This window comes from Phocoena phocoena, chromosome 13 (assembly GCF_963924675.1).
Source record: "Phocoena phocoena chromosome 13, mPhoPho1.1, whole genome shotgun sequence".
NCBI lineage: Eukaryota > Metazoa > Chordata > Mammalia > Artiodactyla > Phocoenidae > Phocoena > Phocoena phocoena.
The window spans coordinates 83,563,507-83,591,134 of NC_089231.1; the positions used below are offsets into that span (position 1 = coordinate 83,563,507).

A 27,628-nucleotide genomic window follows, 5' to 3' on the forward strand; every position below is an offset into this window, starting at 1 on the left:
CCGGCCTGGATCGCTCAGTCGCGTGGAGCCGGGCCCAGGAACGCAGGCGGCGGCAGGATGAACAGCATCAAGAACGTGCCGGCGCGGGTGCTGAGCCGAAGGCCTGGCCACAGCCTGGAGGCCGAGCGCGAGCAGTTCGACAAGACCCAGGCGAGCGGCGGGGCGGCGGGCGGGCGGCGCCGTCCCCCCTTCCCCTCACACGCGTCCCTCGGGGCCCGGCCTGCGCCCGCCTCCAGAGCGCCGGGAGCTCGGGCCGCTCCCCGGACCCCTTGCTCCCCGGCCACCTGGGGGCCCCCGGCCGCATCTCGGCCGCGGCCACCCAGCTCCCCGGCCTTCGCCGCCCGAGCCGACCCGCGCGCAGGTGAACCGGAAGCGCGAGCCGGCGCCCGGGCCCGAGGTGGCGGGGCACCGGGGTGGCAGGGGACTGGGATGAAGCCGGGGATTGAGATGCGACCGGGGGACCAGGTGTCCAGGGACTGAGAGGCGGCCGGGGACCGAGGTGGCTAGGAGCCGAGGGTTGGGAGGGGCCAGGTGGAGGGAGCCGAGACGCGGCTGGGGGCCAGGTGGGGTCAAGGTGCGTCCCGGGCCCGGGTGCGCCCGGCCGGGGCGGCCCGACTGGATTTCTCCGCCCAGGCCGCGCCGCCTCTCCCGGGTTCCGTCTACTTTTCCCACGGCTTAAAAGAATGCCCCCTCCTCGGAGATGCAATGCATTTCCTTAAAGGAAACTCCCTGCTTCCTTTTCTCCTGAGCTGTTTTTCAGGGCCGCACAATATCTTATTATCTGCTGGGCGAAAAGTTTCACGTCTGTAGCCAGACTTGTTTGCCCGAGCGCTGGCCCACGTATAAACAGGTTCACACCCCCTTATTAAATGACGGCGCCTGACAGACAGAAACTTCCTAGGGCTCCCTTCCTGCACTTCCCACGCGCCCGCATCTCTTCCAGAGGGTGGCCTATCCTGGGAGGGTTATTTTAAAAATGAAACAATGACGGGGGTGTGTATTTGTCCATGTGTTCCTGCTGAGACCACACTGATGAGGGCGTTGCTGTTTCTGGTTTTCTGTTCCTTTTTATTTGACAAACACTGAGGTATTCTTATGCCTGGGGGAGGGGGGGAGCATACTGGGTTTTTTGCCAAAGTAAGTCAACCAGGACTGAAACAGCAGAAAATTTTTACTTTAGAAATAAACCATGGACTTCCCTGGCGGTCCAGTGGTTAAGACCCCACGCCCCCAGTGCAGGGGGCACGGGTTCAATCCCTGGTCTGGGAACTAAGATCCCGCACGACGCGGCCAAAAAAACCCCCAGAAAACAAAACCCAAAAGCCAGAAGGAACCCACTCACTCCTGTCTAAAGTAGGATGATGACATTTGTGTCTGCCGTTAGCAAGGTCCTTCCCACCTCTCCCTGCCAGGAGCGGTGACTTGTGTGGTGTCTTTCAAATCAAGTTGGCACATGCAGCCTACAATAACTTTTGTTTTGAAGTAAGAAAAAAATGCAGGGGAAACATCTAACCTTTGTGCTTGAGATTAACAAGGAAAATGACAAAACCTTGGCTCCATAAAAGACTAGTGCTGAACCAGCTGAGCCGCAAATTACTAATTTAGCCTTTGTGGTCATCGTCATCATCTGGCCCCTGGTGTATTTTCAGCCCGGATAGCCCGTCATAAAAACACATGTGGCATTTAATTTAAAATCATTAATACATAATTAATTGTGCCAGAAACTTGCGGAAGGAAGGGGAGAAAATGTTAATTGGCAGGGAGAATCTGGATGTTGTCAGAAGATTTATTCATTCACTGATTTTTTTGTTTTTTTCTGTGGTTTTGAGGAGCTATAAAGAGGTCAGATTGCTACCTAGAGGAGATGGAATTTAAAGGGCCAAGTTCATTGATCTTACTCTTAAATTGTTATAAATCAAGGGCAAGCTTTCTGAAGGTCAAAGAGAAAGCATCTCTGATACAGGACAACTTATTCTGGTGGTTGGTTTGGTAAACAAGAGGGTGTTTTGTTTTTGCTGGTTGGGTTTTTCTCATGAATAATTCTTTCTAGTAGGTGAATCTCATAGGATTTACCCATTCCAGGGCTATTTTCTGGAAACATGGAATTCAGGTTCAGTGTCTAGATTTGATTATCTTCAGAGTGACTTATTGAGGGATGTAGGAATCAGGTTTTGTGCATGGTTAATATTTAATTAGATCGCTCCCAGAAATATCTAGTGAGCTGCCAGCCAGACCTCGTTGGTGGAAAGGACGAGGAGAGCTGAGGTTGCCGCTTACAGGTCTCCTTCTGGACAGAAAATAGTATATCCGACCCACTGACACACCTTCCCTTTGATCTGCACTGCCTGTGGCTTCACGTTGACCACAGCGTCCTGTGTAGCAGAGGCGCACTTTGGTTTCCTTAGAACTTAAGTCCCCTACCATCCCGCCAGCCTCGCTTTTCCTCCTGGGTTTCTGGGTCAAGAGGAGGAAAAATGCTTCCATATTTGCTTTCTTGACTGGCCACACCCTGTTTTGCAAAAAGGTTCCTTCCCCGCCGCAGTTGGGAGTGTGAAGGAAGGGGGCAGTCATGCGTCCTTCGCGTGGCAGGTACTTGTGTTTGCTGTATGATGTGGGCATGTGAGTGCGTGTGTGTAGTCCCAGGGGCACTGTCCAGAAAGCTGGTCTATTCTTCCCCAAGACTTTAGTCCCTTTGGTGATAAAACCCCTTTTCAAAATGGAAGTGACAAAATTGTATTGGCTTTTTGTTGTTGTAGTATCCTGAATGCAGAACAGTGTGGCATACAGTATACCTGTATGTTCTGAACCTGAAAATTGATTGTCTCGTTAAAAAGATGGTGTGGTATCATGGAGAGCGGTAACCAACACCCGAGTGCTAGCCTGTGCTTAACTCCTGTTTCCTGGTCTATAAAAATAGAGACAACTCCATCTACTTCCTAGGGCTGTTTTAAGGGATAGAAATGGTGGGGTGGGCTAAAGAGGGACCCCTCAAAGATGTCCACGTCCTAATTCCTGGAACCTGTAAATATGTTACAGCCCTGGGTAAGAAAATGCTCATCAGCTGACCTTCAAAATAGGGGGCGTAGCCTGGGTTATCCAGGTGGGCCCAGTGTAATCACGGGGCCTTTAAATGTGGAAGAGGGAGGCCAGGGAGGAGGTCAGGGTGGTGTGAGGTGAGGACAACGCCACCGGACATCGCTGGCTTTGAAGCTGGAGGAACGTGGGCGTCCTCTAGAAGCTGGAAGAGGCAAAGCAGTGGACTCTTCCACGGAGCCTCTAGGAAGAAACGCAGCCCTGCTGGCACCTTGATTTTAGCCCCGGAAGACCCGTTTTGGACTTCTGACCTCCAGAACTGTAAGATGATAAACTTGTGTCGTTTTAAACCACTGAGCCAACAGTGGCCATTTGTTGCAGCAGCAGTGGGCCATGAATACCTACAGGATGCAAAACACGTAGTACAGTGCTCTGCAAACGGTCAGCTAGCCATCTTTCTCCCTTCCCCACCCCCAAAAAGCTTTATGAGAGAACTGTTTCATACCTTCCATGAGGGAGGAGATCCGTCTTTGAGGTATAGCATGGGTGAGGACTCAGCAGATTGGAGTCCTGGAAATGCTAAACTCCAACCTTGCTTCTTCCTTGTCTAAGTGCACCTTTGCCATCTGGGCCTCGGTTTCCCCTGCAGGAAATGGAAACAGAGCCCAAAAGCTTCCTGTAAGGTTAGGATGAGAGAGGGGCCACGCTGCTCAGTACACCAGGCCCGGCGGGGAAGAAGGGCATTAGATACAGGCATTCGGGGGTAAAGCTCCGCAGGTGTTAGGGGTTTTCTGGTGGGGTGGGAGCTGTGGAGGGGGGAGCAGCAGGTGGAAAACTGTTCGTAGGTCCAATTTTCCAGGTCAGTGGCGTGTCCCTTCTGCAGCCTCTGTGGAACTGCAATCTTGTAAAAATTAACATTTATTGACACTCAGGGCTTCTCAGGCCAGCTCACGTTAGAAAAACGCTGTCCAGTAGAAACAGAATAGGAGCCACGTGTATCGTCTTTAGGTTACTTAACCACACTAAGACGCAAACAGAAACAGGTGAAATTCACTTTAATCATATATTTTATTTAGCCCAGTGTATCCAAAATATAGCCGCTCCAACACGTAATCACTATAAAAATTATGAATTATACATTCTTTTCCTCCTACCAAGTCTTCAAACTCTGTTTTGTGTTTGTTATAGCACATCTCAATTTGGGCTCCCATTTCAGGCCTTCATTAGCCACACGTGGCCAGCAGCTACTGGATTGGACGTCAGGGTGTTAGAATCACCTGGGGCGCTTTTAAACTCTTCTGTGTCTAAATGCTGGAGATTTGGAGTGATTTGGCTTGGATTGGAGTCCTGGGCGCATAGGTCTATTTTCTTTTTCTTTTTTTTTTTTTTTTTTGGCGGTACGCGGGCCTCTCACAGTTGTGGCCTTTCCCGTTGCGGAGCACAGGCTCCAGATGCACAGGCTCAGCGGCCATGGCTCACGGGCCCAGCTGCTCCATGGCATGTAGGGATCTTCCCAGACTGGGGCGTGAACCCATGTCCCCTGCATCGGCAGGCGGACGCTCAACCACTGCGCCACCAGGGAAGCCCGGTCTGTTTTCTTAAAGTTCCCTAGCCAGGAATTCTTTAGAATCTCATTACTGAAGGCAAGCCACAGGACACAGGTGTTTGGGAACTTGAGTTTCTGGTTTGAAGGCTGTTCCCAAATTGGCAATAGTCTTTTGGACTCCCATCCTTTGCACATTGTTTCCTCTGCCCTGACTTCCCTTCCCACAAATGCCAACACCCCCTCTGCCAGGCAGGCAGACTTATGCACACTGCCTTTTTTAAACAAAATTTTATTGAAGTATATTTGATTTACAATGTTGTGTTTAATCTCTGTCGTACAGCACAGTGACTCCGTTATATGTGTATATTCTTTTCTATTGTGGTTCATCACAGGATAGTGACTATAGTTCCCTGTGCTCTACGGTAGGACCCTGTTGTTTATCCATCCCATATGTAATGGTTTACATCTGCTGACCCCAAACTCCGTCCTTCCCTCCCTCACCCCCTCCCCCTTGGCAACCACAAGTCTGTTCTCTAGTCTGTAAGTCTGTTTTTGTTTTGTATTTGGGTTCATTTGTGTCGTATTTTAGATTCCACATGTAAGTGAAGTCGTATGGTATTTATCTTTCTCTTTCTGACTCGCTTCACTTAGTATGATAATCTCTAGGTTCATCCATTTTGCTACAAATGGCATTATTTCATTCTTTTTAATGGCTGAATAATATTCCATTGTGTGTGTGGATATATATATATATGTATATATATACATACCACATTTTTATCCATCCATCTGTCGATGGACATTTAGGCTGTTTCCGTGTCTTGGCTATTGTGAATAGTTACACACGCTCCCTTAATGTCTTCATGTGGCATTACCACACTGTTAGCTACCAACCCCTTTCTGGGCCTCATTTAAATGTTTATTTTAAAAAAGTTCCCCTACCCCCAAGCTTGGGAGGAAATCTAAACCACATGGTGAAAGCCAGAACCACCCCCCGAGCTCTGCCCACGTCGGTCAGCTCCCTGAGGGCAGGGGCAAGGGGCCTGGCACCCACTGCAGGCTGGTGGAATGGCCAGAGAACAGAGGTGAGCGAGGCTTTCTGAAAAGGAGGAGGGAAAGAACCAGGCTCACGCCTCCCAGGATGCTGCCTGCAGAGCCTCGAGTGAGCTGCCCCAGCGGCACTTGCCTTCCTCCCCGGCCCCCGGAGGTGGGCCAGCTGCGGCGGGCGGTGAGCCGTGCCCTTCCTTCCAGCTGCGCTGCTGTCGCGTGCCCCTCGGGCACCCTCCACCTGCTGCCGCCGCATCAGCCAGCTTGGTGATGCTCGGGGCAGCTGCTGACTTCCTGGTTCCTGGGGTTTCCTGCCGCAGGCCCCCTGGGCTCCCCGGGTATCCGGTGACCTGTTGGTTCAGGCTGGGGTGGGGTTGTGGCTGCTCGTCCTTCCCCTCCCCCTCCCCATCTCTGTACGTTTGTCCCACGACGCGTTCACGAGGGACCACTTACTGTGTACATGTGGGCTTGCTTCTGGTGCTCTGGGATGTGCTACGGGAAGATGAAGCTCATTCTCATCCCCTCCAAGGGTTTTCATCTTGACGAAGGAGGTGGGAGATGAACAGGTGTGCTGTGGCAGAGCTGTTAAGAGCGAGACTCTGTGCCTCAGTCTCCTCGTCTGAAACATGGATAGTAGTGCCCGAGTCATGGAGGATTTGCAGGATGACACAGCTCCTGGGGCGGAGTGAATGCTGCACTGAACGGCTGTTGGCTGTTACGTTGTGTATGGGAAGGTGGGCTGGACTGAAGGAATGGAAATGATGCCCCCTTGGTTCTGTCCCTGAGCCTCTAGTTGAGCGTCTGTGAATGGGGAGCTGGGGCTGTTGGGGAGGGCAGTAGATCCGCCACGGGGGTTGGGCGGACTTGGGAAGGTGGGGAGCAGCCCGTTCCTGGAAGAGCGATCCTGCGGTGCCCCGTTCTCCAGGACGGCAGGGCCTGCTTCCAGGTGACACCGTCCTCTGGAAGATACTCCAGTGGGGAGCCCCAGGGAGGAGCCCCGGGGAGGTGCCCCAGGGAGGAGCCCCAGGGAGGTTGGGGGAAGCCGGCCCTCCTGACCTTGCCCCCAGGCCAGCGTCCCATTTGTGAATAAAACCTGCCTGGGCACTGAGTCCAGCAGCGCGAAGTGGAAACTCTGGAGTCGAGTCTAGGCCTGCTTGGCGGGGGGACAGGGAAACGCAGCCGGCTAACCTGAGCTGGGGCCTCAAGAGCCTTTGCCAGCCGGCCGCGCTGTCAGTGATACCCTTCCCCCCAGCCCGCTCCCCCCAGCTCCACCTGACTCCAGGGTGGACTCAAATATCACCTTGTTTGCGAAGCCGTCAACCGCTTTCCTCCTGCCCGAGCCTTACTAGGCTGCCCTAGTTCTCACGATATTATTCCCACTATTCCCATCTCCCCAAACCCTGCAGCTGAACCGGCAGGAGTGGACGGCCGTGAGGTCGGGCGTGTGTTTAGATCCAGGGTCACGGAGAAGGGATTGCATTGCCTCCCCCTCCAAGCCCCTAAGCACTACCCTCTGAACCCCAAGATCCTCAGGCACGGACAATGTTGGCTCCTTGTGTGCTAGCACCCAGGACTGCCCGGCTCGGGGGACCCGCTCGGCGTGCGTGCGCTGAATAAATGGGTGCCACGGGGGCCCGTGGGTCTCCCTTTTTTGATGCTGCCACTCAGTGAGGCCTAAAAAGCCATGGCTCCCACTGCAGGGAAAGACTGAGTTCTTGGAGAAAAGTTTAGTAGAGGTGGAGTTGTTTTTCCTCTTGCTGAAATAAACACAACCTTCAAGTGCATTAGGTTCTCCCGCCAGGGAGTGGCTCAGCCCCCTGGCTTGTGGGACAGACAGGTCTATGGAGTGGTGTCACCAGGGCCCAGGCAAGGAGCTGCCCAGGCTGGCTCCCTGTCCCTCCTGGAGGCGGGACTCGGGCCACGTCCTCCTCTCCTATCTCTTCCTCCTCATGTGTCACCTGCAGAGCCCGGGGGAGAGGTGGCAGTGTCCCCCAGTGAGCCGCATGCTGGTGGATGGGAGGATCCTGCCGAGGGCTCCTGCAGAGGAGCCGTGGCCGCAGCGCCGGCCCTCCCTGCAGTTTCATAAATGGTCGAATGATTGAGAGGCCCGGACAGAGCAGGCACTGGGGGACGTGAATAAAGGGAAGAGACGGTTGAATCGCAGGGTGGTGTTGCCGCACTGACTTCCCTCTGCTGAAATGACTGAGCTGCAGACCTCTGGCCCAGAGCCCCCCACCGCTTTGCCTGAGACCGCATTCAGCCGCCTCCTCGGCTACAGAAATCCTGTGTTTGGTTTCATCAATGGCCTTTGAGGTGGCAAAGCATTTGAATGAGATCTTTCTGTCCTTCAAACAACTCTTTGGGAACACTAAAGCAGGATAACCCACCTCTCTGCCAGTCCCTGTGACCCGGCTCTTTGAAGGATGTTTTTCTGTCCCTGCCAAATGCCACCGTGAAGCGCGTCATGATAACAGAATGAGGAGGATTGAGTCTGATTCATTTCAGGGTTGATTTTAAAAATAGAAAATGTTTTATAGTTGCCTTTACTATATAACTCTAGTGGATAAATTATTAGCTAGAGAAAGAGACACACACACTGCCTTGAATTTAACCAGTACTTATATTTGAAAGAGCTTTCGTTCATTCAAGTGTTCACTCTTTCATTCATCCAGTAAAGATTTATTGACCTCCAGGCACGGGTTTCGGGACTGGAGGTACAGCAGGTAGCAAGACCAACAGGATTTGTTGTACCAAGTACGTCTGTTCAGGGGTCAGAGGTAGAAACAGAATACATGGTAAACAAGATAGTTTCAGGGGGGTTCCCTGGTGGCGCAGTGGTTGAGAGTCCGCCTGCCGATGCAGGGGACGCGGGTTCGTGCCCCGGTCCAGGAAGATCCCACATGCCGCGGAGCGGCTGGGCCCGTGAGCCGTGGCCGTTGAGCCTGCGCGTCCGGAGCCTGTGCTCCGCAATGGGAGAGGCCACAGCAGTGAGAGGCCAGCGTACCGCAAAAAAAAAAAAAAAAAGATAGTTTCAGGGAATAAATGTCCTGGGTGAAAGTAACCAGGAAGAAGCTATCTGTGTGGAGGGAGGGCTGCTTTAGCTAGGATGGTTGGGGGAGACCCCCCCAGGAGGGGCGTTTTAACTCAGAGCAGGGTGACCCCAGAAGCACAGCCGGGCTTGGGGGTGGGACCGGGCTTGTCCTGTTTGAGGAACAGAAGGAAGACGGTGTGGCTAGAACAAAGCTAGATGTTCCAGACATACTTTGTGTATGTTTGCATTCTCAAAGAGTTCAAGGGTTTTTTGCTCCTGCTTCCCAGACGGGGAAGGGGAAGCTTCTAAAGTGAAGGCGCCCCTGTGGGTCGGAGTGGACGGGACCGGGGCCTGTGCGCTGGGGTGCCATGGCTGGCAATGGTGGAACTGGGTGAGCAGACCTGTATTTGGCCCCGTTCACATGGGCTCCTGGGGAAGGGGTCTCCCCGAGTCCACATTCCTCTGCTGTGCAGAGCTCCCCACGGCCTGGAGGACGTCGGATCTCGCAGAGAACGTCCAGGGCTGCAGCCTCTGCGGTCACTTGGTTCTGACCCCCTGCAGGGGCTGTGGGTTTCTAGGATGGTGTGGCCAGCGTTGGGGCGCACCGGGCTGTGGCCTCATGCACCGCTCTCCTGCTCTATCCTCAGTGACCGTCCTCTCCCCGTGGCTCTTCCTGGGCCCCCTTTGTCTGGCATGCAGCCCCACAGGCGACGGGGCAGGGAAGGGCTTGCTGTGTGCAATTGCTGACCAGAGCGTCCCAGCTTGGTTGCCCGGCTTCGCTGACGGTGTCCACACCCCAAGGCTTCTGTCTCAAGTCCACAGCAGGTGCCAAGGCTCTTGGGAATATCACCTGCTGGGGCGCCTGCCCCGGCCCCGCTGCCTCAGCCGGGTCGCGCCTCTCCTGAACCAGCAGCTAGATGCTTTCTCGTGTGTCCCTGGGAGTCTCCTGTCCAGGAACAAGTGCCATTGGTGGCTCTGTCTGGCCTGGTCTGGGGATTGCCTCCTCAGGCTTGACTCCCAGGGCCTCTGCTGGCACCAGATGGGGTTTTTATGTGACGAACAAGAACGAGATTGTTCCTGGAAGCAGGGGCAGGTGTGTCCTGAGGCTCTGGCTCCCATGGACCCAGTGGGGCCCTTGTAAGAGGCCTTCCCAGACGTCCCCGCCCTGGCTGCAGGACAGAAGCCGCCCTGGGAGGGAGCCGAGCTGAAGGCCCAGAGGGGGCCCCAGGGTCCAAAGGCCTCGCCTACGGGAATGGGGGAGCCGTGGGGGAGCCCCCTGAGCTGCTCGGTGCCACACAGTTGCTGTTCTTACCTGCGGTTTGAACGAATCCTGGATCCAGAACCTGCATTTTGACTTGGAGTTGGGCCAGGTCCTCCCTGAGTGACACCAGGCCCTCGGGAGCTGGGTCCCTGCAGGGGGACAAAGGGGGGCACCAGAGGACGTGCGTGCTGGCGCACGACTCCCTTAGCCCGGCCCCTCCCCCAGTGAGAGAGGCGGCGGGGACCCGGTGGTGGCTGAGGGGACAGTCTACAGAGCCAGCAGCCTGCTCGACCCGGCTTAACGGGGGAGGGTTGTCTCTGTGGGGACAGTGCCTAGAATAGTGCCTGTGTTCGTCATTGTGACCTTGAGCTTTGATTCCCTCATCCACATGCTTCAAGGGTTACTTAGGAGATTAAACGAGATGATAATGTGAGGTGCTCGGCCCGGTGCCTGGCACATGGCTGAACTCGATAGAAATCATTTTATTATTCATTTACTGAGGCCAGTTTGTTGGCCTCTGGCATGAGATATGCCTCCTGCCAGCTTCCTGGTGCCAGCAATTCTGGCTGTGTCTCCAGAGGCTGCTAGAGCCTTTCCACCCCTCGGCCTTGTCCCCCGCCGCCCTCCGGAGGGTCAGGCCCCTCGCTGGGAGGTGGCTCCCTGGGCCTGGGCTCGGATTTTTCCAGCACTGAAGGAGCAGCGGTAGTCTGAATGGCCGTGACACTGTTTAGTCACCCACCCTCAGGGCTCTGAGAAGCGCTTCTGCCCGCCCTCCAGCTCCCTCCCCCAGAGCCCCCCTGGGCATATCTGGGGGTGTCAGACCCACCGTTACCGCTCTTGTCCTGCTTGGCTGCTCCCTGCCCCCGATCCATGGCCACTCAGAGGTCGAGTGGGAAGTCAGATAAACAGATCCCCAAGACGGTCGCCACCTGCCCCCCCGCCCCCCCCAGGACCCTCTCTCTCCGGCTCTGGCTCGTCCATCTCGGCACCCAGGCCCCCTAATCAATCCATTCCACTCGAAGCTTCTGTCTCCCAGAAGGCTCTCTCCATGGCAATTGATCCTGCCTGTCGTGAGGGGTTATACATGCTGTTGTCAGAACTGCCCCTGTACCAGGGCGGAAGGAAGCCTTCTGCAGGCTGGCAAGCTAGAGAGAGCCCACACGATGGTCCCCGGTGCCCCTCTGACCGCCCCTCCTCCTTCAGGCTTCCTACAGTCGCTCGTTGGGCTGGTGTGAGGATGCCATGCTTGTGTAGATGGAACCAGATGTTGCGGTCAGAGCTGCACCTGGACTGTAAACCCAGGAGCTAAGCCACGTCAGAGTCGCCCAGCACAGATTCCAGGGCTGAGGAGAGGAGCCCCAGTGCTCTCCCCGCCTCTGCAGCCCGCTCAGGACGGGCAGGGGAGGGACGGGCATCCCTGGGGCCTGCCGCCCCCTCCTGGGACGGGGCTTGGCTGCCCCGCCTGGCGGAAAAGCAGGCTTGTGCAGTGTCTACAGACCCGCCTCTGTGTGAGCACTGTGCCTCCTTGTGAGGCCTCCCGGTCCACACATCTGCCGCCTGCACACAGCAGGGCCGTGTTCCCGCCGGGAGGGACCCTGTTCCTACAGCCGGCGCGGGGAGCGGGCGGCACCGCTTGGGCGGAGGGGGCCAGACAGACTCCCGTGTGCCTGAGTCACCACTTCTCTCTGGGGCCCGGGAGCCTCCCTCACTGCCTCTGAAGACCTTCCATGTGCCAGGCACCGTTTAGGGGCTGGGGCCACAGCAGCCCCAGAGAGGCGGAACCACTCCCCTCCTCCCCTCCCCCCTTCCCCTCCCCCCCATGGCGTAGACGTGGGCTGGGAGTGGGAGGAGGACAAGAGACAAATAAGGAAGACACTGTTGGGTGCTGACCACACGGAGAAGCATAAATCGGCAGATTTAAGTAGAGTGGCGGCAGGGAGGGGACAGGCGAGCAGATTCCCCAGAGGGGAGGGGCAGGCACTCTTTCCGGGGGTCCAGGGCCCAGCCGTGAGGGCGCTCCGTATACATTTGGACCGACGGTGAAGTAAAAACCTGTGCCCAGCAGCCTCTGGGGAAGGCTGCGCGGTGGGAATGCTTACCCTGGGCCGCCGGCCCCACCAGCCCATCTCTTCAGGGCGTCTCTGCTTCTGCTCTCCAGCTGCAGGCCCTGGGGGGGAGGGGGGTCAGCACGCCCCTCGTGGGCATCTGCGGAGGACAGAGCACTTGCTGGGACTGCAGGTGTCATCTTTGCATCCCCGGCCTCCTGGGTAGCTTGCTCTGCCTGTGTGACTTTGGCTCTGCTCTGTTCTTGCCTGGGATCTTCTGAACAGGTGGCAGTCATCAGAGCCAGCTCAAGTGTCAGGGCAGCTGGGGGATGGGGTTACACACCCTCCCCGAGACAGGCACTCCCGGCTTATGGGCTTGTGTCTCTTCCCAGCTCTGTACCTGTACTGGAGGGAGGTGCCTGGGAGCTGGATAGCAGACGTTCAGGACACAGCCAGACCTGCCTTTGCCCTTATCAGCTGTACGGACGAGATACCCCAACTCCCTGAGCCTCAGTTTCCTCATCAGGAAAGTGGGGCCACGCCCACTCGCTAGGGTTGCTGCTGGGAGCGTGTTGCCTGTGCCTGGCGCAGGGGAGCAAGTGCCCGGGAATTGCTGGTTGTCGATTGTTGTCCTCATCGCTGCTGCTGTGGGCAGAGTTCTGCCTGGCAGGGCGTGATGTTCACGGGGCCGGGAACGGTACACTCGGGGTCCGGCCTCTCTCACGGTGATGCCTGTGGAGGGAAGGCAGGCGCTGGGGCCTCGGGGAGGCCGAGTTGGCAAACACAGAACAGATGGTGAGGGAGCCCTCGTGTCTGGCTCGCTGAGGCTTGGAGTGTAAGAGGTGCCAGAGCCTGTCTGCGTTCCTCTCAGGACCCCGGTACTGCGAGGCCAGAGCCACTCCCCCAGCCCAGCCTTGATGCTGGGAGAGTCGTCCGTGTCCCAGGGGCCTGGTGTGCTGCGTGCTGCAGACCCGCTCTCCCCGAGCCCCGGGGAATGGCCACAATGGGCGCTGTGTGTGAAAGGAGGTCAGCCAGCCTTGCTGGGGTGGGTGCGAGGGGCTAGCCCAGCCCCCAGCAGCTCCTAGGTCCGTGAGTCTGAGCAGAAAGCGCGGCCATGGCTCTCAGGGGGTTGCTTTTCTTACAGAGGGAATCTCACTGCTTTGCAAAGCAGGACCACAGTAGGGTCACAGCAGACTGTAGATGAGAGAAGTCGCCTCCTTGCCCAGCAGGGGCAGTTAATATTGTTCCCAAGCCAGAGGTGGAGAGCACAGTGGCCTCTGGTTTAAAAAGAAAGAAAGCTCTTGCTGCCCCTCGGGGCTGCCTCTCCGCCCTGTCCCGCTCCCGCCACTGCTGGGCCTGCTGTGGACAAGTCCACGCAGGGCCGGGCTGCAGGGTGAGCGCACAGCTTGCCCTGCTCAGCGAGCCCCCTGGATGGCCTGGGGCAGTGTGGGCCCTGGTGGAGGACCTGTGGGAGACGTGGGAGAATCGGCTGACCTAGAGAGGAGTCTGCACTGGTCAGGGACCTCATCCTGTCCCTCCCACCAATGGCACCGGCAGCTCTTCTCATTCGGTCCACAAGCACAGATGCCCCCAGCTCAGGGCTGGGTGGGTGGACAGAGGCTTACAAGACCTGCCGCCAGGTACAGAATTAAAACATATCCATAAGTAAACCCAGGGCCGGCGGCGGTTCCTGGGTGAGTGGGATGGGGGTGACAGTAAGTGCCCTGAGCCTGTGTGCGGGAGCAGTCACATCCAGGAAGACTTCTCGGAAGAGGTGGTATTGAACTAAGGGGGACGAGACAAGACTCCAGCAGCTGGAGGTGGGAGGGGACCTGCATCGAGGATGAGTTTGCCGCTTGCTCAGGGCCTGAGTGGTAGCAGCATGTGTGCTAAGCGGGTCCCCCTTCCTGCCACCCCTGGCAGGGCTGCGGCCGCTGTTTGTGTCGGTGGGGGTGGGAGCTGAGTCAGGATTCGTCCAGGATGCATGTGGACAGGCGATGGGACCTGGTTTATCCTGGTTTTCCACAAAGTAGCTGTGAGGCCTCATGTCTCCAGGCCGTGCCCCGTGGTAAAGTAGGGGTGACGTGCATGTTTTGGTGGAGTGCAAGAGGGCTCAGGCCACAGCAGCCTCTCCCAGAGGAGAGACCCGATGGAGGATGTCCTGCGGGGACTGGCGGCTCCCCTGGGGCCCAGGGGCTACGCCTTCTGGGGAAAAGGAATCACACGCAGCTTTCAGATCAGAGTTGCTCTCCTGCAGCACAAGCCGGCTTTCGTCCTTACCTCCCAGGCCTCTGGAAGCTCTGTGTGGTGGTGGCATCGGGTCGCTTTCGTCCTTACCTCCCAGGCCTCTGGAAGCTCTGTGTGGTGGTGGCATCGGGTCGCTTTCGTCCTTACCTCCCAGGCCTCTGGAAGCTCTGTGTGGTGGTGGCATCGGGTCGCTTTCGTCCTTACCTCCCAGGCCTCTGGAAGCTCTGTGTGGTGGTGGCATCGGGTCGCTTTCGTCCTTACCTCCCAGGCCTCTGGAAGCTCTGTGTGGTGGTGGCATCGGGTCGCTTTCGTCCTTACCTCCCAGGCCTCTGGAAGCTCTGTGTGGTGGCGGCATCGGGTCGCTTTCGTCCTTACCTCCCAGGCCTCTGGAAGCTCTGTGTGGTGGCGGCATCGGGTCGCTTTCGTCCTTACCTCCCAGGCCTCTGGAAGCTCTGTGTGGTGGCGGCATCGGGTCGCTTTCGTCCTTACCTCCCAGGCCTCTGGAAGCTCTGTGTGGTGGCGGCATCGGGTCGCTTTCGTCCTTACCTCCCAGGCCTCTGGAAGCTCTGTGTGGTGGTGGCATCGGGTCGCTTTCGTCCTTACCTCCCAGGCCTCTGGAAGCTCTGTGTGGTGGTGGCCTTGAGTGGTCTGGTTTGCTTAGGTTAGAGAATTTCTATTTTTCCCTTATCTCTACTCTCGCCTTTAACCGCCTGGAAGGATCGGTCCTGTCTGTGTGTCGCCCCTTCCCCCTTTGGGTGGTCTCTCCAGGAAGCCTGCCGGGTGGGTTTCTGACCTCTGCCTCCTCTGTTCCCTCCCAGGCCATCAGCATCAGCAAAGCCATCAACACCCAGGAGGCCCCCGTGAAGGAGAAGCATGCCCGGCGTATCCTCCCTGCTGCCAGCGGCCTCCGTCCCTCTGGGCCCCAGGGGAGGCGGGGAGGGTGAAGAGGATGTGGGGGAAGTGAATTAGGGGAGCAGTGGGCGCACCAGATGGCCTGATGAGGGGTGTCCCCCTGTGGCCTTGGGCCAGCCTCGCTCAGCTCCTTCCAGACTCTGAGTCCCATCTCAGGAAGGCCACCTATTGTCTTAGGCCACTGGGCCCAGCTAAATTCGTGGGCCATGACCTTGCCCTTTCTCTTGCTTGGCTGAGAGCCGTAGCTCTTGGTGAGCTGTGGCCGAGGCGGAGGCAGGGGTGTGGGGCGGGGAGGGCAGCCTTCCACCCGCCTCTCTGCGCCCAGTTCAGCTGTACCTGCTGAGCACCCGACCTCCCCCACGCTTGAGTCCCTGCTGCCTGCACTTGGCCTTGACCCTGGTAGGCATCATCCTGGGCACTCACCACGAGAAGGGGGCCTTCACCTTCTGGTCCTATGCCATCGGGCTGCCGCTTCCCAGCAGCTCCATCCTCAGCTGGAAGTTCTGCCACGTCCTCCACAAGGTCCTTCGAGATGGGCACCCCAACGTGAGTAGCCGCTGTTCCAGGGGCCCGGGCCCTCCGTCTGCCGCCTCTTGAACACCCCAGGGAGGCCCAGAGCTGCATCCTTTGAAATGAGGGCTGTCCCGGCGTCTGTGTCCCTCAGCTCCGGGCTGGCCCACCCTGCCTGCTGCCTGCACCCTGTACATGGGAGCAAGTGTCGGGACCGCCCCCCCCCCCGCCGACGAAGGCTCTGGCTCCTTCATCCTCCCTCCTCGTCTCCCCCTCTGGGCAGGTGCTGCATGACTGCCAGCGGTACCGGAGCAACATCCGGGAGATCGGAGACTTGTGGGTAGGTGCGGGGAGCAGGCATGGTGGCCTTAGCGCCTCGCCAGCAACACCACCCGGAAAGTCCACCGCCATCCTGCTTGGCACACAGGCCCGAGGGGGGAACAGAGCACCTGCAGTGGTGCCCCCCACCTCCTCCTCCCAGCACAGTTAGAGCCGTGTTCAGTGGGGCCATGGCGGCGGGCGATGAGCATCAGTAGATGAAATTGAGCCTTGCTTTTAAGGCCTGGCGCAGAAGTCCCAAACACATCCCTAACGGGCCCTCCGGCTCCAGAAATCAGCAGCCCTTCAGTCCCTGTGAGTTCACTACCCCACCCTGAGTCTGGGTAAGTGGTGCAGACTCTGAGCCCCCAAGACCGGCAGCTTTTGAATCTTGGAAGTCTGCATTTTCAGCAGGCTCTCCAGAAGTGTCTCGTCCACAGTGAAGTCTCAGAGCCCCAGGAGCTTGTATTCTAGATCCACTCCATGACCCTCAGGAATTAGGGGCGTCCCCTGAGTGGAGAGAGGGCTTCTGGCCTTATCTGCCCTCTGGGAGCACTGCTGGGGCCCCAGCAGCTGGGGCGGGGGCCAGGTGGCCTCTGGGAACTGACCGGCTTGCAGAGGGGACACCCCTTGAAGTAAGGAAGGTGGCGTCCCTGGTGCCATCTGCAGATGTGGGCCCAGCAGGCGTGGCCGCAGGGGACGTGGTGTCTGGAGGCGGCTGCAGGGAGGATGTGTTCACGCGCCCGTCGGAACGTACCTCCCCAGCCCCCACCAGCATTTCAATAGAGCGTCCCACCTCAGAATTGGCCTCTTGCCCTGGACGAGGAGCTCTCTTGTCCCGAGAGTCTCTCTGGCAAGAGTGAGAAGAAGGGAGCGATAGGCAGAGAGGGGGCTGGCAGAGGCCCTTGGGAAAGGTTGGCCACCTCTGGTGAGTTGAGCAATGGTTGTTGAATGAATAAGTGACAGTGTGGGAGGCTGAAGGATTGACACCCTGCTCATCATCTTGCATCTTCCAGCCTCGCCTTGTTTGCCATGCGGGGTTCCTGGGCAAGCTCATGGGCAGTGTGTCCTTACCCAGGGCCCTTTCTCCACAGGGCCATTTGCATGACCGATATGGGCAGCTGGTGAATATTTACACCAAACTCTTGCTGACCAAGATATCCTTCCACCTCAAGGTAGTTTCCTCGGGGGAATCGTGGGGCTGGTGGGACCCTGGGCTCTTCCCTCCAAGATGTCTCAGAGGGTGGGATCTGTCCTGTCCCCACCTGACCCAAGGGGGAGCTTGGGACAGACGGCAGGGAAGTCAGAAGGCCCGGAGGCGTTTCCCAGCGCGGGAGGTGGTCTTAGCCCTGCCCTCAGCTCCAGGTGGACGTCCCATCCTCTATGTCTTGGTCTCTGTAGTCACTGCCCGGGGCAGATGGTGGCTCCACAGGCTAGGGGGCTTTTCCAGCCCCTTTCCCTCCCTTAAAAGCTAGAAGTGGTGCTGGGCCAGAGCTGAGAGGGGTTGCGGTTGAGTGGGGGTGTCTTCTCCGCAGCACCCCGAGTTCCCTGCGGGCCTGGAGGTGACAGACGAGGTGTTGGAGAAGGCCGCTGGGACCGACGTCAACAACGTGTGAGTCCCCCGGTTTCCCGTCTGTTCCTGCGGCGTTCCTCACCCAGGTTCCCACCGGGGGCCGTGCTCTCTCTGGGGCTGGAGGTCGTCACGTGCCCAGGAGCTGTGGCTAAAGCTAAAGGGATGGGGCTTACTTGGAGCTGGGCATTTTGGCTGAAGGACTGCCGTCTGTGCATCCGTGCAAGGGCGTGTGCGTGGACTGTGCTCCCCCTCCCGCCTGGGGGTTCTCGCAGGGCCATGCCCCGCACCCCTCCCTCTCATCTCTCCCTCCTCCTTCCCCCGTAGCTTCCAGCTCACTGTGGAGATGTTCGATTACATGGACTGTGCGTTGAAGCTCTCTGAATCAGGTGAGCCAGCCGAGGGGCTGACCCGGGGCCTGCTGCCTCTGGGGGCCAGCCATTCTTGAACACACCTGCCCCCTGGGACCACACTCCCACCAGGAGCAGGTCATAGGGCCTCCAGGTGCCCCCAGAGCATGGGACGGAGAGGCCTTTACCGCCCCTGCAGGACACCAGGCAGGCGGTACGTCCAGGGAACAGTCCCGGCCGAAGGATACCCACTCTGGCACCAAGGTGCGGGGTGGGGGGTTGCCGGGGGGGTGCCAGGAGCCACCTCTTCAGGTTCCCGATCCACCTCCTAGCTGAGCCTGCCCCGAGGCAGTTGGTTTCGACCTTCTTGCCCGTTCTCTGCTGTCAAAGGCCTCTGAGTCAGGTCAGATTTCCCAGCCCAGGAACGCGGTAGCTGTTGAACAGGAAATCTCAGGGGGCTCACCCTCTTGGGGTTGCGGAGGTGATTGTTTTCAGTGGCAGCTTCAGAACAACTTGTGGGTGACTCGATGCTCTCTCGCTCTCCACGGGAGAGTGAGAGGCAAATGCCTTTTTAATGGAAAACCAGGAATGAGGAAGAGGTGCCTGGGCATCCTCCTGGCGCCGGGGGCTGGACCCTGAGGCTGGGTGAGTCTGGGGGCAGCTGTGCTGCAGAGATGGGCCTCTCTCCAGTCGCCACGATGGGAGGCGCAGAAAGCCCACAGCCAGTGCCCACACCCCCTGTGCCAGCGTCTCCCTGAGAGTGTGAGGGGAGTGGGCGTTCCCCGCCCCAGGTTTGTAACAGCCGCAAGTGGGAAATGTCCTGAATGCCCTTCAGCTGAGAAATGGCTGCATTGTGTTTTAAAATGCAAAATAGTATTCTGTATTTTAATTGTTTACAAGGAAAATGTACTTGACGTGACATGTAATTAAGTTTTAAGCGGGTGAGGGACAGCACTTGGCGCCTTCCTCCGCATCCCTTCCCTCCCAGGCGTCCTTGTGTCACTGCGGAGGTTTGCAGATCGCCCCACCCCAGGCAAGGTGAGAGTAGGCCCGGGTTGGGGGCCACCCATCTGGAACCGTGTCCCACGTGGGCCGCCCTGGGTGTCACGTGCTCATCTCTCTCCTTACTCCAGAGAGCAAGCCCGTTGGGGGTGGCAGTATGTCTGTCTCTTTCCCTCCTACTTGGTCCGTCGGATGAAAGGCTGATTCTCGAGGTCAGGGGAGATTGACCCCGAATGCAAGTGAGGTTTTGGGGTCCACTGGGGTTTGCAGAACCGTGTCCTGAGCCCGCTGCTGTGAGACTGACCAAGCCCGGGCCTGTGTCCACATCTGCAGAACGAGGCCTTGGGGCTGCACAGCCTTAGGCCTCCATCCTTCCCTAGGATTCAGAGTGAGCTGGAAGCCCATGGGTACAGGGCTGTTGAAGTCACCCTGTCTCTCCAGCTCTGCATCCTGGGCCCACTGCCTGGAAGCTCTCCAGAGACGCTGGCCGAGCTGAGCTGCATTTCATTTGCCCCCCCACCTTGCTGTCACCCCAGTTTGTGGGAGCGCTGGGCCTTGGTCCTTGGCAGCTTCAGTGCACAGGGTCCTTCCTTGCCTCGAGGAACATGTTGGTGTCCGAGGGCCTGGGGTAGGGTCCCACCGCCCGGCTGGGACTGGTAAAGCCAGTTACCCAGGCCATTGCCCCGTCTTCAAACCCAGCTGTCTAGGTTGCTGTGACAGTGCCGTGAGATGACGGTCAGGGCCAGCGCTCAGCCGCCGTCCTCACTATGGTCGTCACTATACCTGTAAGCAGAGTGGGGTCTGCCCCTGCGCCTCCCGCTCCCCCCTTTTTTATTTTTATTTTTTTACAGTTTTCCGGCAGCTCAACACGGCCATTGCCGTGTCCCAGATGTCCTCGGGCCAGTGCCGCCTGGCCCCCCTCATCCAGGTCATCCAGGACTGCAGCCCCCTCTACCACTACACGGTCAAGCTCATGTTCAAGCTGCACTCCTGTGAGTCCCGCTGCCCCCAGCCCTGCCGGCCTCGGCCCCGAGGGTCCGCCGAAGCCCCAGAGGGCTGTGCTGATAGACTGTATCAGGGATGGGAATCAAGCAGTCTTTAAGATATTAATTATTAATTAAACATAACAGGAATAAACTCATTACCCACTAACATAAATAACATACTTGTTATAAAAAAAAATCACTATTTTCCAAAACAAAGATTTAGTGGGAAGAGCCACGTAGTTTTACATGTTTGCAGTTCTCTTAACCGCCTGGCCTCGGAGGTGGTAGCGGGGTGCTCACTGGGCTGGCGGGGAGGACTGGGGGAGGCACGTGGTGGCTCCTTAGTGCTCAGAAAGGGTCTGGGCTGCTGGCTGGGGTCTGTGAGCTGCTCCAGTGTCAACCTTGGGCAAACTCGAGGGAGGGCGACCTGACGGACCAGCAGACAGGTGCGGTGCGCTGTGGTCAGGGTTCTGCCCGTCCCACTCACCGGTTCCTTCCCTCACTCAGTCAAGAGCTGAACTCCTCATAGGGGGTTCTTTGGGCCCTCCTGATGGTGGGTGGGACGCAGCCAGGTGGCAGGTAATCTGTCTAATCTGTGATGGTTTCTAGAATGTGGAGGAGCAGGGAGGGGGAAGGGAGGGAGCGGATCTGAAGTCTCCGGCACAGAGCAGTGAGCAAGGAGGGAGTCCCCTTACACCTCCCTGCCCCCAGGCCTCCCGGCAGACACCCTGCAAGGCCACCGGGACCGGTTCCATGAGCAGTTTCACAGGTACCAGCCCTGGGCGGGGTGGAGGGTGGCGGCGTGTGCTGGGGCTACCGGGCTGGGGCCTGGCTCCTCTGACCTCATGCCTCCCTCCCCGTCCCCGCAGCCTCAGAAACTTCTTCCGCAGAGCCTCTGACATGCTCTACTTCAAGCGGCTCATCCAGATCCCCCGGCTGCCCGAGGTACCTGCGCCCTCCAGAGGCCGCCGCCAGCCTGGGCACCATGTGGGGCCTCGTGTGGGCTGTGGGAACGGCAGAGGGAGGGCCTTCTGCTGGGGGGAGCGCTGGGTCGCTTTCACCTGCTGCCCCCTCAGGGACCCCCCAACTTCCTGCGGGCCTCGGCGCTGGCCGAGCACATCAAGCCGGTGGTGGTGATTCCTGAGGAGGCCCCTGAGGACGAGGAGCCCGAGAACCTCATCGAGATCGGCTCGGGGCCCCCTGCCGCGGAACCAGCGGTGAGCCGCCCCCTCCTCGCTGGGGGCACTGGGGGTGGCTGGGCCTCCCTCCTGGCCTGGGGGAGTGGGGGCGGGGGTCACCGTGCTTTGCCGTGGCAGGTGGTGGCTGACCTCTTTGAGCAGACATTTGGACCCCCGAATGGCTCCATGAAGGACGACAGGTGAGGGCCGGGGGAGCCCACCATCGTGGGAAACAGCCTTCTGGGAACTGTGATCCCGAAAGATCTTGGCTGGGGACACAGACCTGAGATGTTCAAATCCCGAGGGGGTGCTGATGAGAGGACCAGTGGCCGTGCCCGGGTCCCCTGATCGTCCCGGTTGAGTGAACTGGAACGCCGGGACCATGCAGGCTGGGGAAGACCACGTGGGCTGGGGAAGACCCCGCCTGACCTCTGTCCCCAGGGACCTCCAGATAGAGACCTTGAAGAGGGAGGTGGAGACGCTCCGCACGGAGCTGGACAAGATCCAGCTGGAGGTGAGGGGCATGGGCAGCAGCGCAGGGGCGGGCGGCTGCCCCACGTGGGGGACCTACACCCCACCCTTCTGCCGCCCAGGCGCAGCGGTACATGGCGCAGCTGAAGGGCCAGGTGAACGCTCTGGAGGCCGAGCTGGAGGAGCAGCGCAAGCAGAAGCAGAAGGCCCTGGTGGACAACGAGCAGCTGCGCCACGAGGTGGCCCGGCTGCGCGCCGCCCAGCTGGAGGGCGAGCGCCACCAGGGGCTGCGAGAGGAGGCGGAAAGTGCGTGGGTGGGGCGGGGTGAGGCGGGGGGTACGCCGCCGGGCTGGGGGTCACGGATGTAGCCTCCGCCTCCCCCGCAGAGAAGGCCAGCGCCACCGAGGTGCGCTACAACAAGCTGAAGGAAAAGCACAGCGAGCTCATCGCCACACACGCCGAGCTGCTCCGGAAGGTAGGCCCGGGGGGCGCGGACGGGGGCCGGTGGGAGGAGGGGGCCCTGAGGCAAGCCCAGCCGAGCCTGTCCCTGGTCCCCGCCGGTGCAGAACGCAGACACGGCCAAGCAGCTGACGGTGACACAGCAGAGCCAGGAGGAGGTGGCGCGGGTGAAGGAGCAGCTGGCCTTCCAGGTGGAGCAGGTGAAACGGGAGTCAGAGATGAAGGTACGTCCCACGATCACAGGCCCTGCCCCGTAGACTCCCGTGACCCCCAGCTCCATTGCCCCCGTGATGTTCTGTCCCCTCCCGTCGTAGCTGGAGGAGCAGAGTGACCAGCTAGAGAAGCTCAAGAGGGAGCTGGAGGCCAAGGCGGGAGAGCTGGTGCGGGTGCAGGCGGCCCTGAGCCACGCGGAGCAGGTGTGGGCCCTCCCAGGCTGGGCTGCCACAGAGCGGGGCGTGGTCCAGAGCGCCTTGCCCTGGTCTTGGGGTGTGGCTCTGACCCAGCCCCAGGGGGTACACAGGGCACAGGACCCGCTCCTGGGCCCTCAGCCAGTCTTCAGTCTCCTGGGGCCCCAGGGAGGGTCTGTAGATTTGGGTGGGGATGGGGGCAGGCGGGGCCTCTGGAAGCCCTGCCCACCGGCCCGATGTTCCCAGAGTGGGTTGGAGCTGAGCTCGAGGCTGGATGCGCTGAGTGCGGAGAAGGAGACACTGAGCAGCGTTGTGGGGCAGCGGCAGGCTGAGCTGGTGGCGGCCCAGAGCCTGGTGCGGGAGAAGGAGGCGGCGCTGGACCAGGAGCAGCAGCGCAGCTCCAGAGAGAGGGATGAGCTGCAGGGGCGGCTGGCAGACAAGGTGCGGGCCACCCTGCCCCCCCGCCGCGCACTTACCCTGCTAACAGCTGAATGGGGCAGAATTCCCTTTTATCGTGAGCTGCGTGCCCCGCTCCTGAGGGAGCAGCCCAGGCACGGGGTGCAGCAGGGCCTCTCGCTAAAGGCCCCTCCCCAGCAAGGGTCTCCGCTGGGGCCCGGCTGGCTCGCCGCCGCCTCACCTTCTCCCACCAGGAGTCTCAGGAGCAGGGGCTGCAGCGCAGGCTGCTGGATGAGCAGTTTGCCACGCTGCGGGGCACCGCTGCCGAGGCCGAGCGCATCCTGCAGGACGCTGTGGGCAAGCTAGACGACCCCCTGCACCTGCGCTGCACCAGCTCTCCAGGTAGGGCCACGGCGGCAGGCGCTCGGGCGTTACCCTTCCCTACTTCTCACCCACCCACCCACCCACCCACCCTGACGGAGGTGGGCAGGAGGGGGCCGGGGCCTCAGGCCAGGCTCTGCCCCTCACCGGTTCTCCCTGTGCTGGCAGACTACCTGGTGAGCAGGGCCCAGGCTGCCCTGGATGCCGTGAGCGCCCTGGAGAAGGGCCACGCCCAGTACCTGATCTCCAGGGCAGGTGAGTGCAGCTGGGGCCGGCCTGGGCAGGGCAGAGGCCGCCAGCGGTGGCGACCCGGGCCCACGGGCCATTGCCGCCTCCTGCTTTCGGGGCAGTTTCCCACCACAGGCGCCTCTCCAGGAAGCCCCAGCCCGGGTCCAGAGATCAGCCTTTCAGGCCAGGGGTCACAGAGACCTGGGGGTGGTTCCTGCGATGCCGCTTTCCAGCTGTGTGGCCTTGGCCTGGCCCCCTCCCACTGAGAGCTGGGGTACTGGAGCCCGTGTGGGCTTGCCAGGCAGGAGAGGCACCACCGGGGCCTGTTGCAGAGCAGCAGCGTTAAGGGTTGTCATTCTTCCCGCACAGACGCCTCTGCCCTTGTGGCAGCCCTGACCCGGTTCTCCCACCTGGCCGCGGACACCATCGTCCACGGCAGTGCCACCTCCCACCTGGCGCCCACTGACCCTGCTGACCGTAAGTGCGCCCTGGGCTTGTCACACGAGCTCCTTACTGTGGACCCGGGAAAGGGGGTCCTGGCGTCAGACCCGGCTAGGGTCTCCCGGGGTTCTCGGCGCCGGCTCCCCTCAGCCCTCTCCCCCCAGGCCTGATCGACACCTGCAGGGAGTGTGGAGTGCAGGCTCTGGAGCTCGTGAGGCAGCTGCAGGATCAGCAGGCTCTGCTGCAGGCCCGGCCCAGCCTGGTGCAGACCCCCCTGCAGGGCATCCTTCAGCTGGGCCAGGTGAGGTTTGCAGCCGGGATGCCCAGTGTGGGGCAGGGTCTGGAGGGGGGCGGTGGTGCTGGGCTGGGGTCCCTAGCTTCTCTGCATCTCCTTCCAGTTTGGGCTGAATAGGTGCTCACATGTAGAACCTGTAGCTGTGGGACACGGGGTGGGTGGGTACAGAGCACTACCCTCTAGGGCCCCACGGCCCCAGTCTTGCTCCTAGGCTCTGTGGGGTGGTGGGAGGTGGAATCCACCTCCTCTGACTCCTGGATTCCCTCATCCCCCAGGAGCTGAAGCCCAAGATCCTGGACGTGCGTCAGGAGGAACTCGGGGCTGTGGTGGACAAGGAGATGGCGGCCACGTCTGCGGCCATCGAAGATGCGGTGCGGAGGATCGAGGTGAGGACCAGGGTGCAGGAGCCCGGGGGGCGCTGGGCTGAGTGCGGGCTGCACCCCCCTCTGCACTCAGCCTCCGTGCGACGGCCAGACGGCCTCTGCAGGTCAGAGGTGGGAGGGTGGGCGGGGGCCCTGGTGTTCGGGCCCTGGGCCTCACCTCCCTGGCTCTGTGGCTGATCCCGGGGCTGGTCCAGTGCGGGTGTCCCCTTTCCTCGCACACTGCCCTCCTCCCCACCCACTCAAAGCTCTGCCATCGGGTGTAGGACGTGATGAACCAGGCCCGCCATGCCAGCTCTGGGGTGAAGCTAGAGGTAAATGAGAGGTGAGACCTACTTCTGCCCACCAGTCGCCCCAGGGCGGGTTCCCCAGTTTTTCCAGATGGGGGGGAGGGGCTCCTGCTCTCCAGAAAGAAGGCCTGGGAACCGCAGAGCACGCCCGACCCTGCGGGCCCACCTGCCAAGCACCCGGACGCCCCCGTGGCTTCTGGGGCCACACTGCAGCTCCTTTTCTCTCTTTTCCTCACCCTTCTGCTCCTCAGGATCCTCAACTCCTGCACAGACCTGATGAAGGTGAGGGGCTGGCTGGGACCCAGGGCGGGCCCTGTGCCTGGCCGGGCCCCCAAGAATGACACACGTCTTGGTCTTGGCAGGCCATCCGGCTCCTGGTGACAACGTCCACGAGCCTGCAGAAGGAGATCGTGGAGAGCGGCAGGGTGAGCTGGGCCGCTGGTCTCATGGGGCCAGGTGGGACCCCCTCCCTAGCGGGCAGGCCGCACAGCTAGGCCATGGAGGGACAGGTTCCTGACTCCAGAGCCCTCTCCGTCGCGGATCACCCGGCCTGTGGCTTGAGCCCACCTCGGGACTACTCTTGGGCATGAGACGCCTGAGTGTGCAGAGTGCTGACGGGCCCTCCCAGTGCATGCAGCGTACTGGGAATCCCAGACCAATCCTCCACGGCCCAGGGATGCGCCCTAGTGGCCAGGGTGAGGGGAGGGGGGCCCACCGGCGGGGATCTGTTGCCACCCGGGATGTCCTTGACTGGTCCGCCCCGCCCTCCTGTCGCCACTAGGGGGCAGCCACGCAGCAGGAATTTTACGCCAAGAATTCTAGGTGGACGGAAGGCCTCATCTCCGCCTCCAAGGCCGTGGGCTGGGGAGCCACGCAGCTGGTGTATGTCGCCTCAGGTCGGGGGGCAGCAGGGTGTGTGGTGCTCAGGATCTGGGGAGGGGTGTTGAGGTGGCCTGCCGTCCAGGGGGTCGGAGACCCAGGCCCTGCCCGGCTCTGCCCCCAGGGAGTCAGCAGACAGGGTGGTGCTTCACACGGGCAAGTACGAGGAGCTCATCGTCTGCTCCCACGAGATCGCGGCCAGCACAGCCCAGCTGGTGGCGGCCTCCAAGGTGAGCCTCCCCTCGGGCTCCTGGGCTCCTGACCACGGCGGCGGCACCACGTGTGGTGGGGAGACCGTGGGTGTGAGGGTGGTGCAGCCAGCAGGCCGTCCTGCCCCCCCCCCCCCAGGTGAAGGCCGACAAGCACAGCCCACACCTGAGTCGCCTGCAGGAATGCTCACGCGCCGTCAATGAGATGGCCGCCAGCGTGGTGGCCTCCACCAGGTCGGGCCAGGAGCAGATAGAGGACAGAGGTGAGTGCTGGGGCCCCGGTGCAGCGGCCGGGCTGGGGGCGGGTGCCCAGACGCTTACCCACTCCCCTCTGGCCGCAGACACCATGGACTTCTCCGGCCTCTCCCTCATCAAGCTGAAGAAGCAGGAGATGGAGACCCAGGTGGGCGCCCTCGGCTGTCCCTCTCCAGTCCCCCCTCCTACCCCCGTCCCTCGCCCACGGCTGAGCTCCGGGAAGGCGGGAGGGCCCCTGGGGCGAGGCCGTGGGCCTGCTGAGCGGCTGCACACCGGGCTGCAGGTGCGGGTCCTGGAGCTGGAGAAGACGCTGGAGGTGGAGCGCGTGCGGCTGGGCGAGCTGCGGAAGCAGCACTACATGCTGGCTGGGGCCGTGGGGACGCCCGGTGTGGATGAGCCCGGCCGGCCCAGCGCTGCCCCCCGCGGCGGGACCTCCAAGAAGCCGCCCCTGGCCCAGAAGCCCAGTGTGGCCCCCAGGCAGGACCAGCAGGTATGGGGAGTCAGTGCGGGTGGGGGGGTGGTGACAGCAGAGGGGCCCCAGGAGTGCTGTCCCAGCCTCTGCTCACTGGCCTGTGGGGCAGCGGGCCTTGGGGACAGTCAGAAGCCACTGACCAGTTGGGGCAGACACGCGGCCCCAGCAACGCAGGGAGCACAGCAGGTGCCAAGGCCTCGTGCCAGGGAAGGGGCAAGGGCCAAGGAGCGGCGGGGTGCCTGGGGCCCGGCACAAGGTATGTCAGGCACTCCTGGCCGTGGCCACCGAGCCCCTCACCTTTGACTTCCTGCAGCTTGACAAAAAGGATGGCAGCTACGCGGCTCCACTCGTCAACTACTAGCCACCACCCCCCCGCCCGAGGGGTCCAGCGGGGAGGCTGACGGCCAGGCCTGGGCCTCGTGGCTGAGGAGCCTCTGAGAAGGCCCAGCCCTCGCTGAGCGCCCAAGGGCTCAAGGCTGACCGGGGTTGACCGGAGCAGTTCTTCCCGGACGAGAGCCTAGTTACCTGTAACAGGAACTTCTCAGAGCAGCCAGGACCCAGCAGGCCTGAGCCACAGCTCTTCAGGAAACACACGGAGCATTTCTAATATTCTGAGTTAGATCTTTTGTGAGTTTGTGTGCAACACACCAGAAAGCAGGGCCATTGGAGGGGGTGTGCGGTCTGAGGTTAGAGGTGACTAGAACACAGTCTGTGCTGGCTGTTGGGGACACGGGGAAGACATCACCTGTTCGTGGCCTTCTTGGGACCTGGTGTGGCCTCAGGCAAAGCAGGATGCTCTTAGATGGGCTGGGGGTAGCACCCCTTTCTCCTTGGGCCTCGCTCTAGGGCGTCAGTGACGGTGAGCGCTGAGGACGAGACCCTTGCCTGGGAAGGGGGGCAGGCCGGGTGCTGCCATCCTCCTGGAGTCTGTTCCTGCTGGAACCTGCGGTGACCCTCCTGCTTTTCTTTCCCCTGGTCTGGCTGCCCCTCCCCATGCCCAGCCACCTCATTCCTCCCTTTGCCTCCCCA

At 60.4% G+C, this 27,628-nt stretch overlaps 1 protein-coding gene across 1 annotated transcript; it reads left to right on the top strand.

The window, feature by feature from the left end:
- Positions 1 to 57: 57 nt before the first annotated feature.
- HIP1R (huntingtin interacting protein 1 related) lies at positions 58 to 26,960 on the top strand. The gene is made up of 32 exons (XM_065889276.1): positions 58 to 150; positions 15,029 to 15,092; positions 15,526 to 15,668; positions 15,916 to 15,972; positions 17,045 to 17,125; positions 17,486 to 17,562; positions 17,848 to 17,909; positions 19,724 to 19,864; positions 20,570 to 20,627; positions 20,728 to 20,803; positions 20,935 to 21,075; positions 21,175 to 21,236; positions 21,478 to 21,550; positions 21,630 to 21,813; positions 21,894 to 21,982; positions 22,074 to 22,190; positions 22,281 to 22,382; positions 22,620 to 22,814; positions 23,024 to 23,171; positions 23,319 to 23,405; positions 23,748 to 23,855; positions 23,984 to 24,120; positions 24,390 to 24,500; positions 24,761 to 24,819; positions 25,036 to 25,066; positions 25,147 to 25,209; positions 25,566 to 25,666; positions 25,788 to 25,893; positions 26,012 to 26,135; positions 26,214 to 26,275; positions 26,411 to 26,617; positions 26,913 to 26,960. The coding sequence occupies exons 1-32, from the start codon at positions 58 to 60 to the stop codon at positions 26,958 to 26,960; spliced, it is 3,207 nt and encodes a 1,068-aa protein (XP_065745348.1).
- Positions 26,961 to 27,628: the final 668 nt, after the last annotated feature.

What these genes read in the sequence shown, in the direction of transcription:
- HIP1R (XM_065889276.1), top strand. Translation starts at nt 58, where the DNA reads ATGAACAGCATCAAGAACGTGCCGGCGCGGGTGCTGAGCCGAAGGCCT. An exon ending in GGGACCGACGTCAACAACGT is followed by an intron (nt 17,563 to 17,847) that starts GTGAGTCCCCCG and finishes CTTCCCCCGTAG; the next exon opens with CTTCCAGCTCACTGTGGAGA. An exon ending in GGAGCAGATAGAGGACAGAG is followed by an intron (nt 26,136 to 26,213) that starts GTGAGTGCTGGG and finishes CTCTGGCCGCAG; the next exon opens with ACACCATGGACTTCTCCGGC.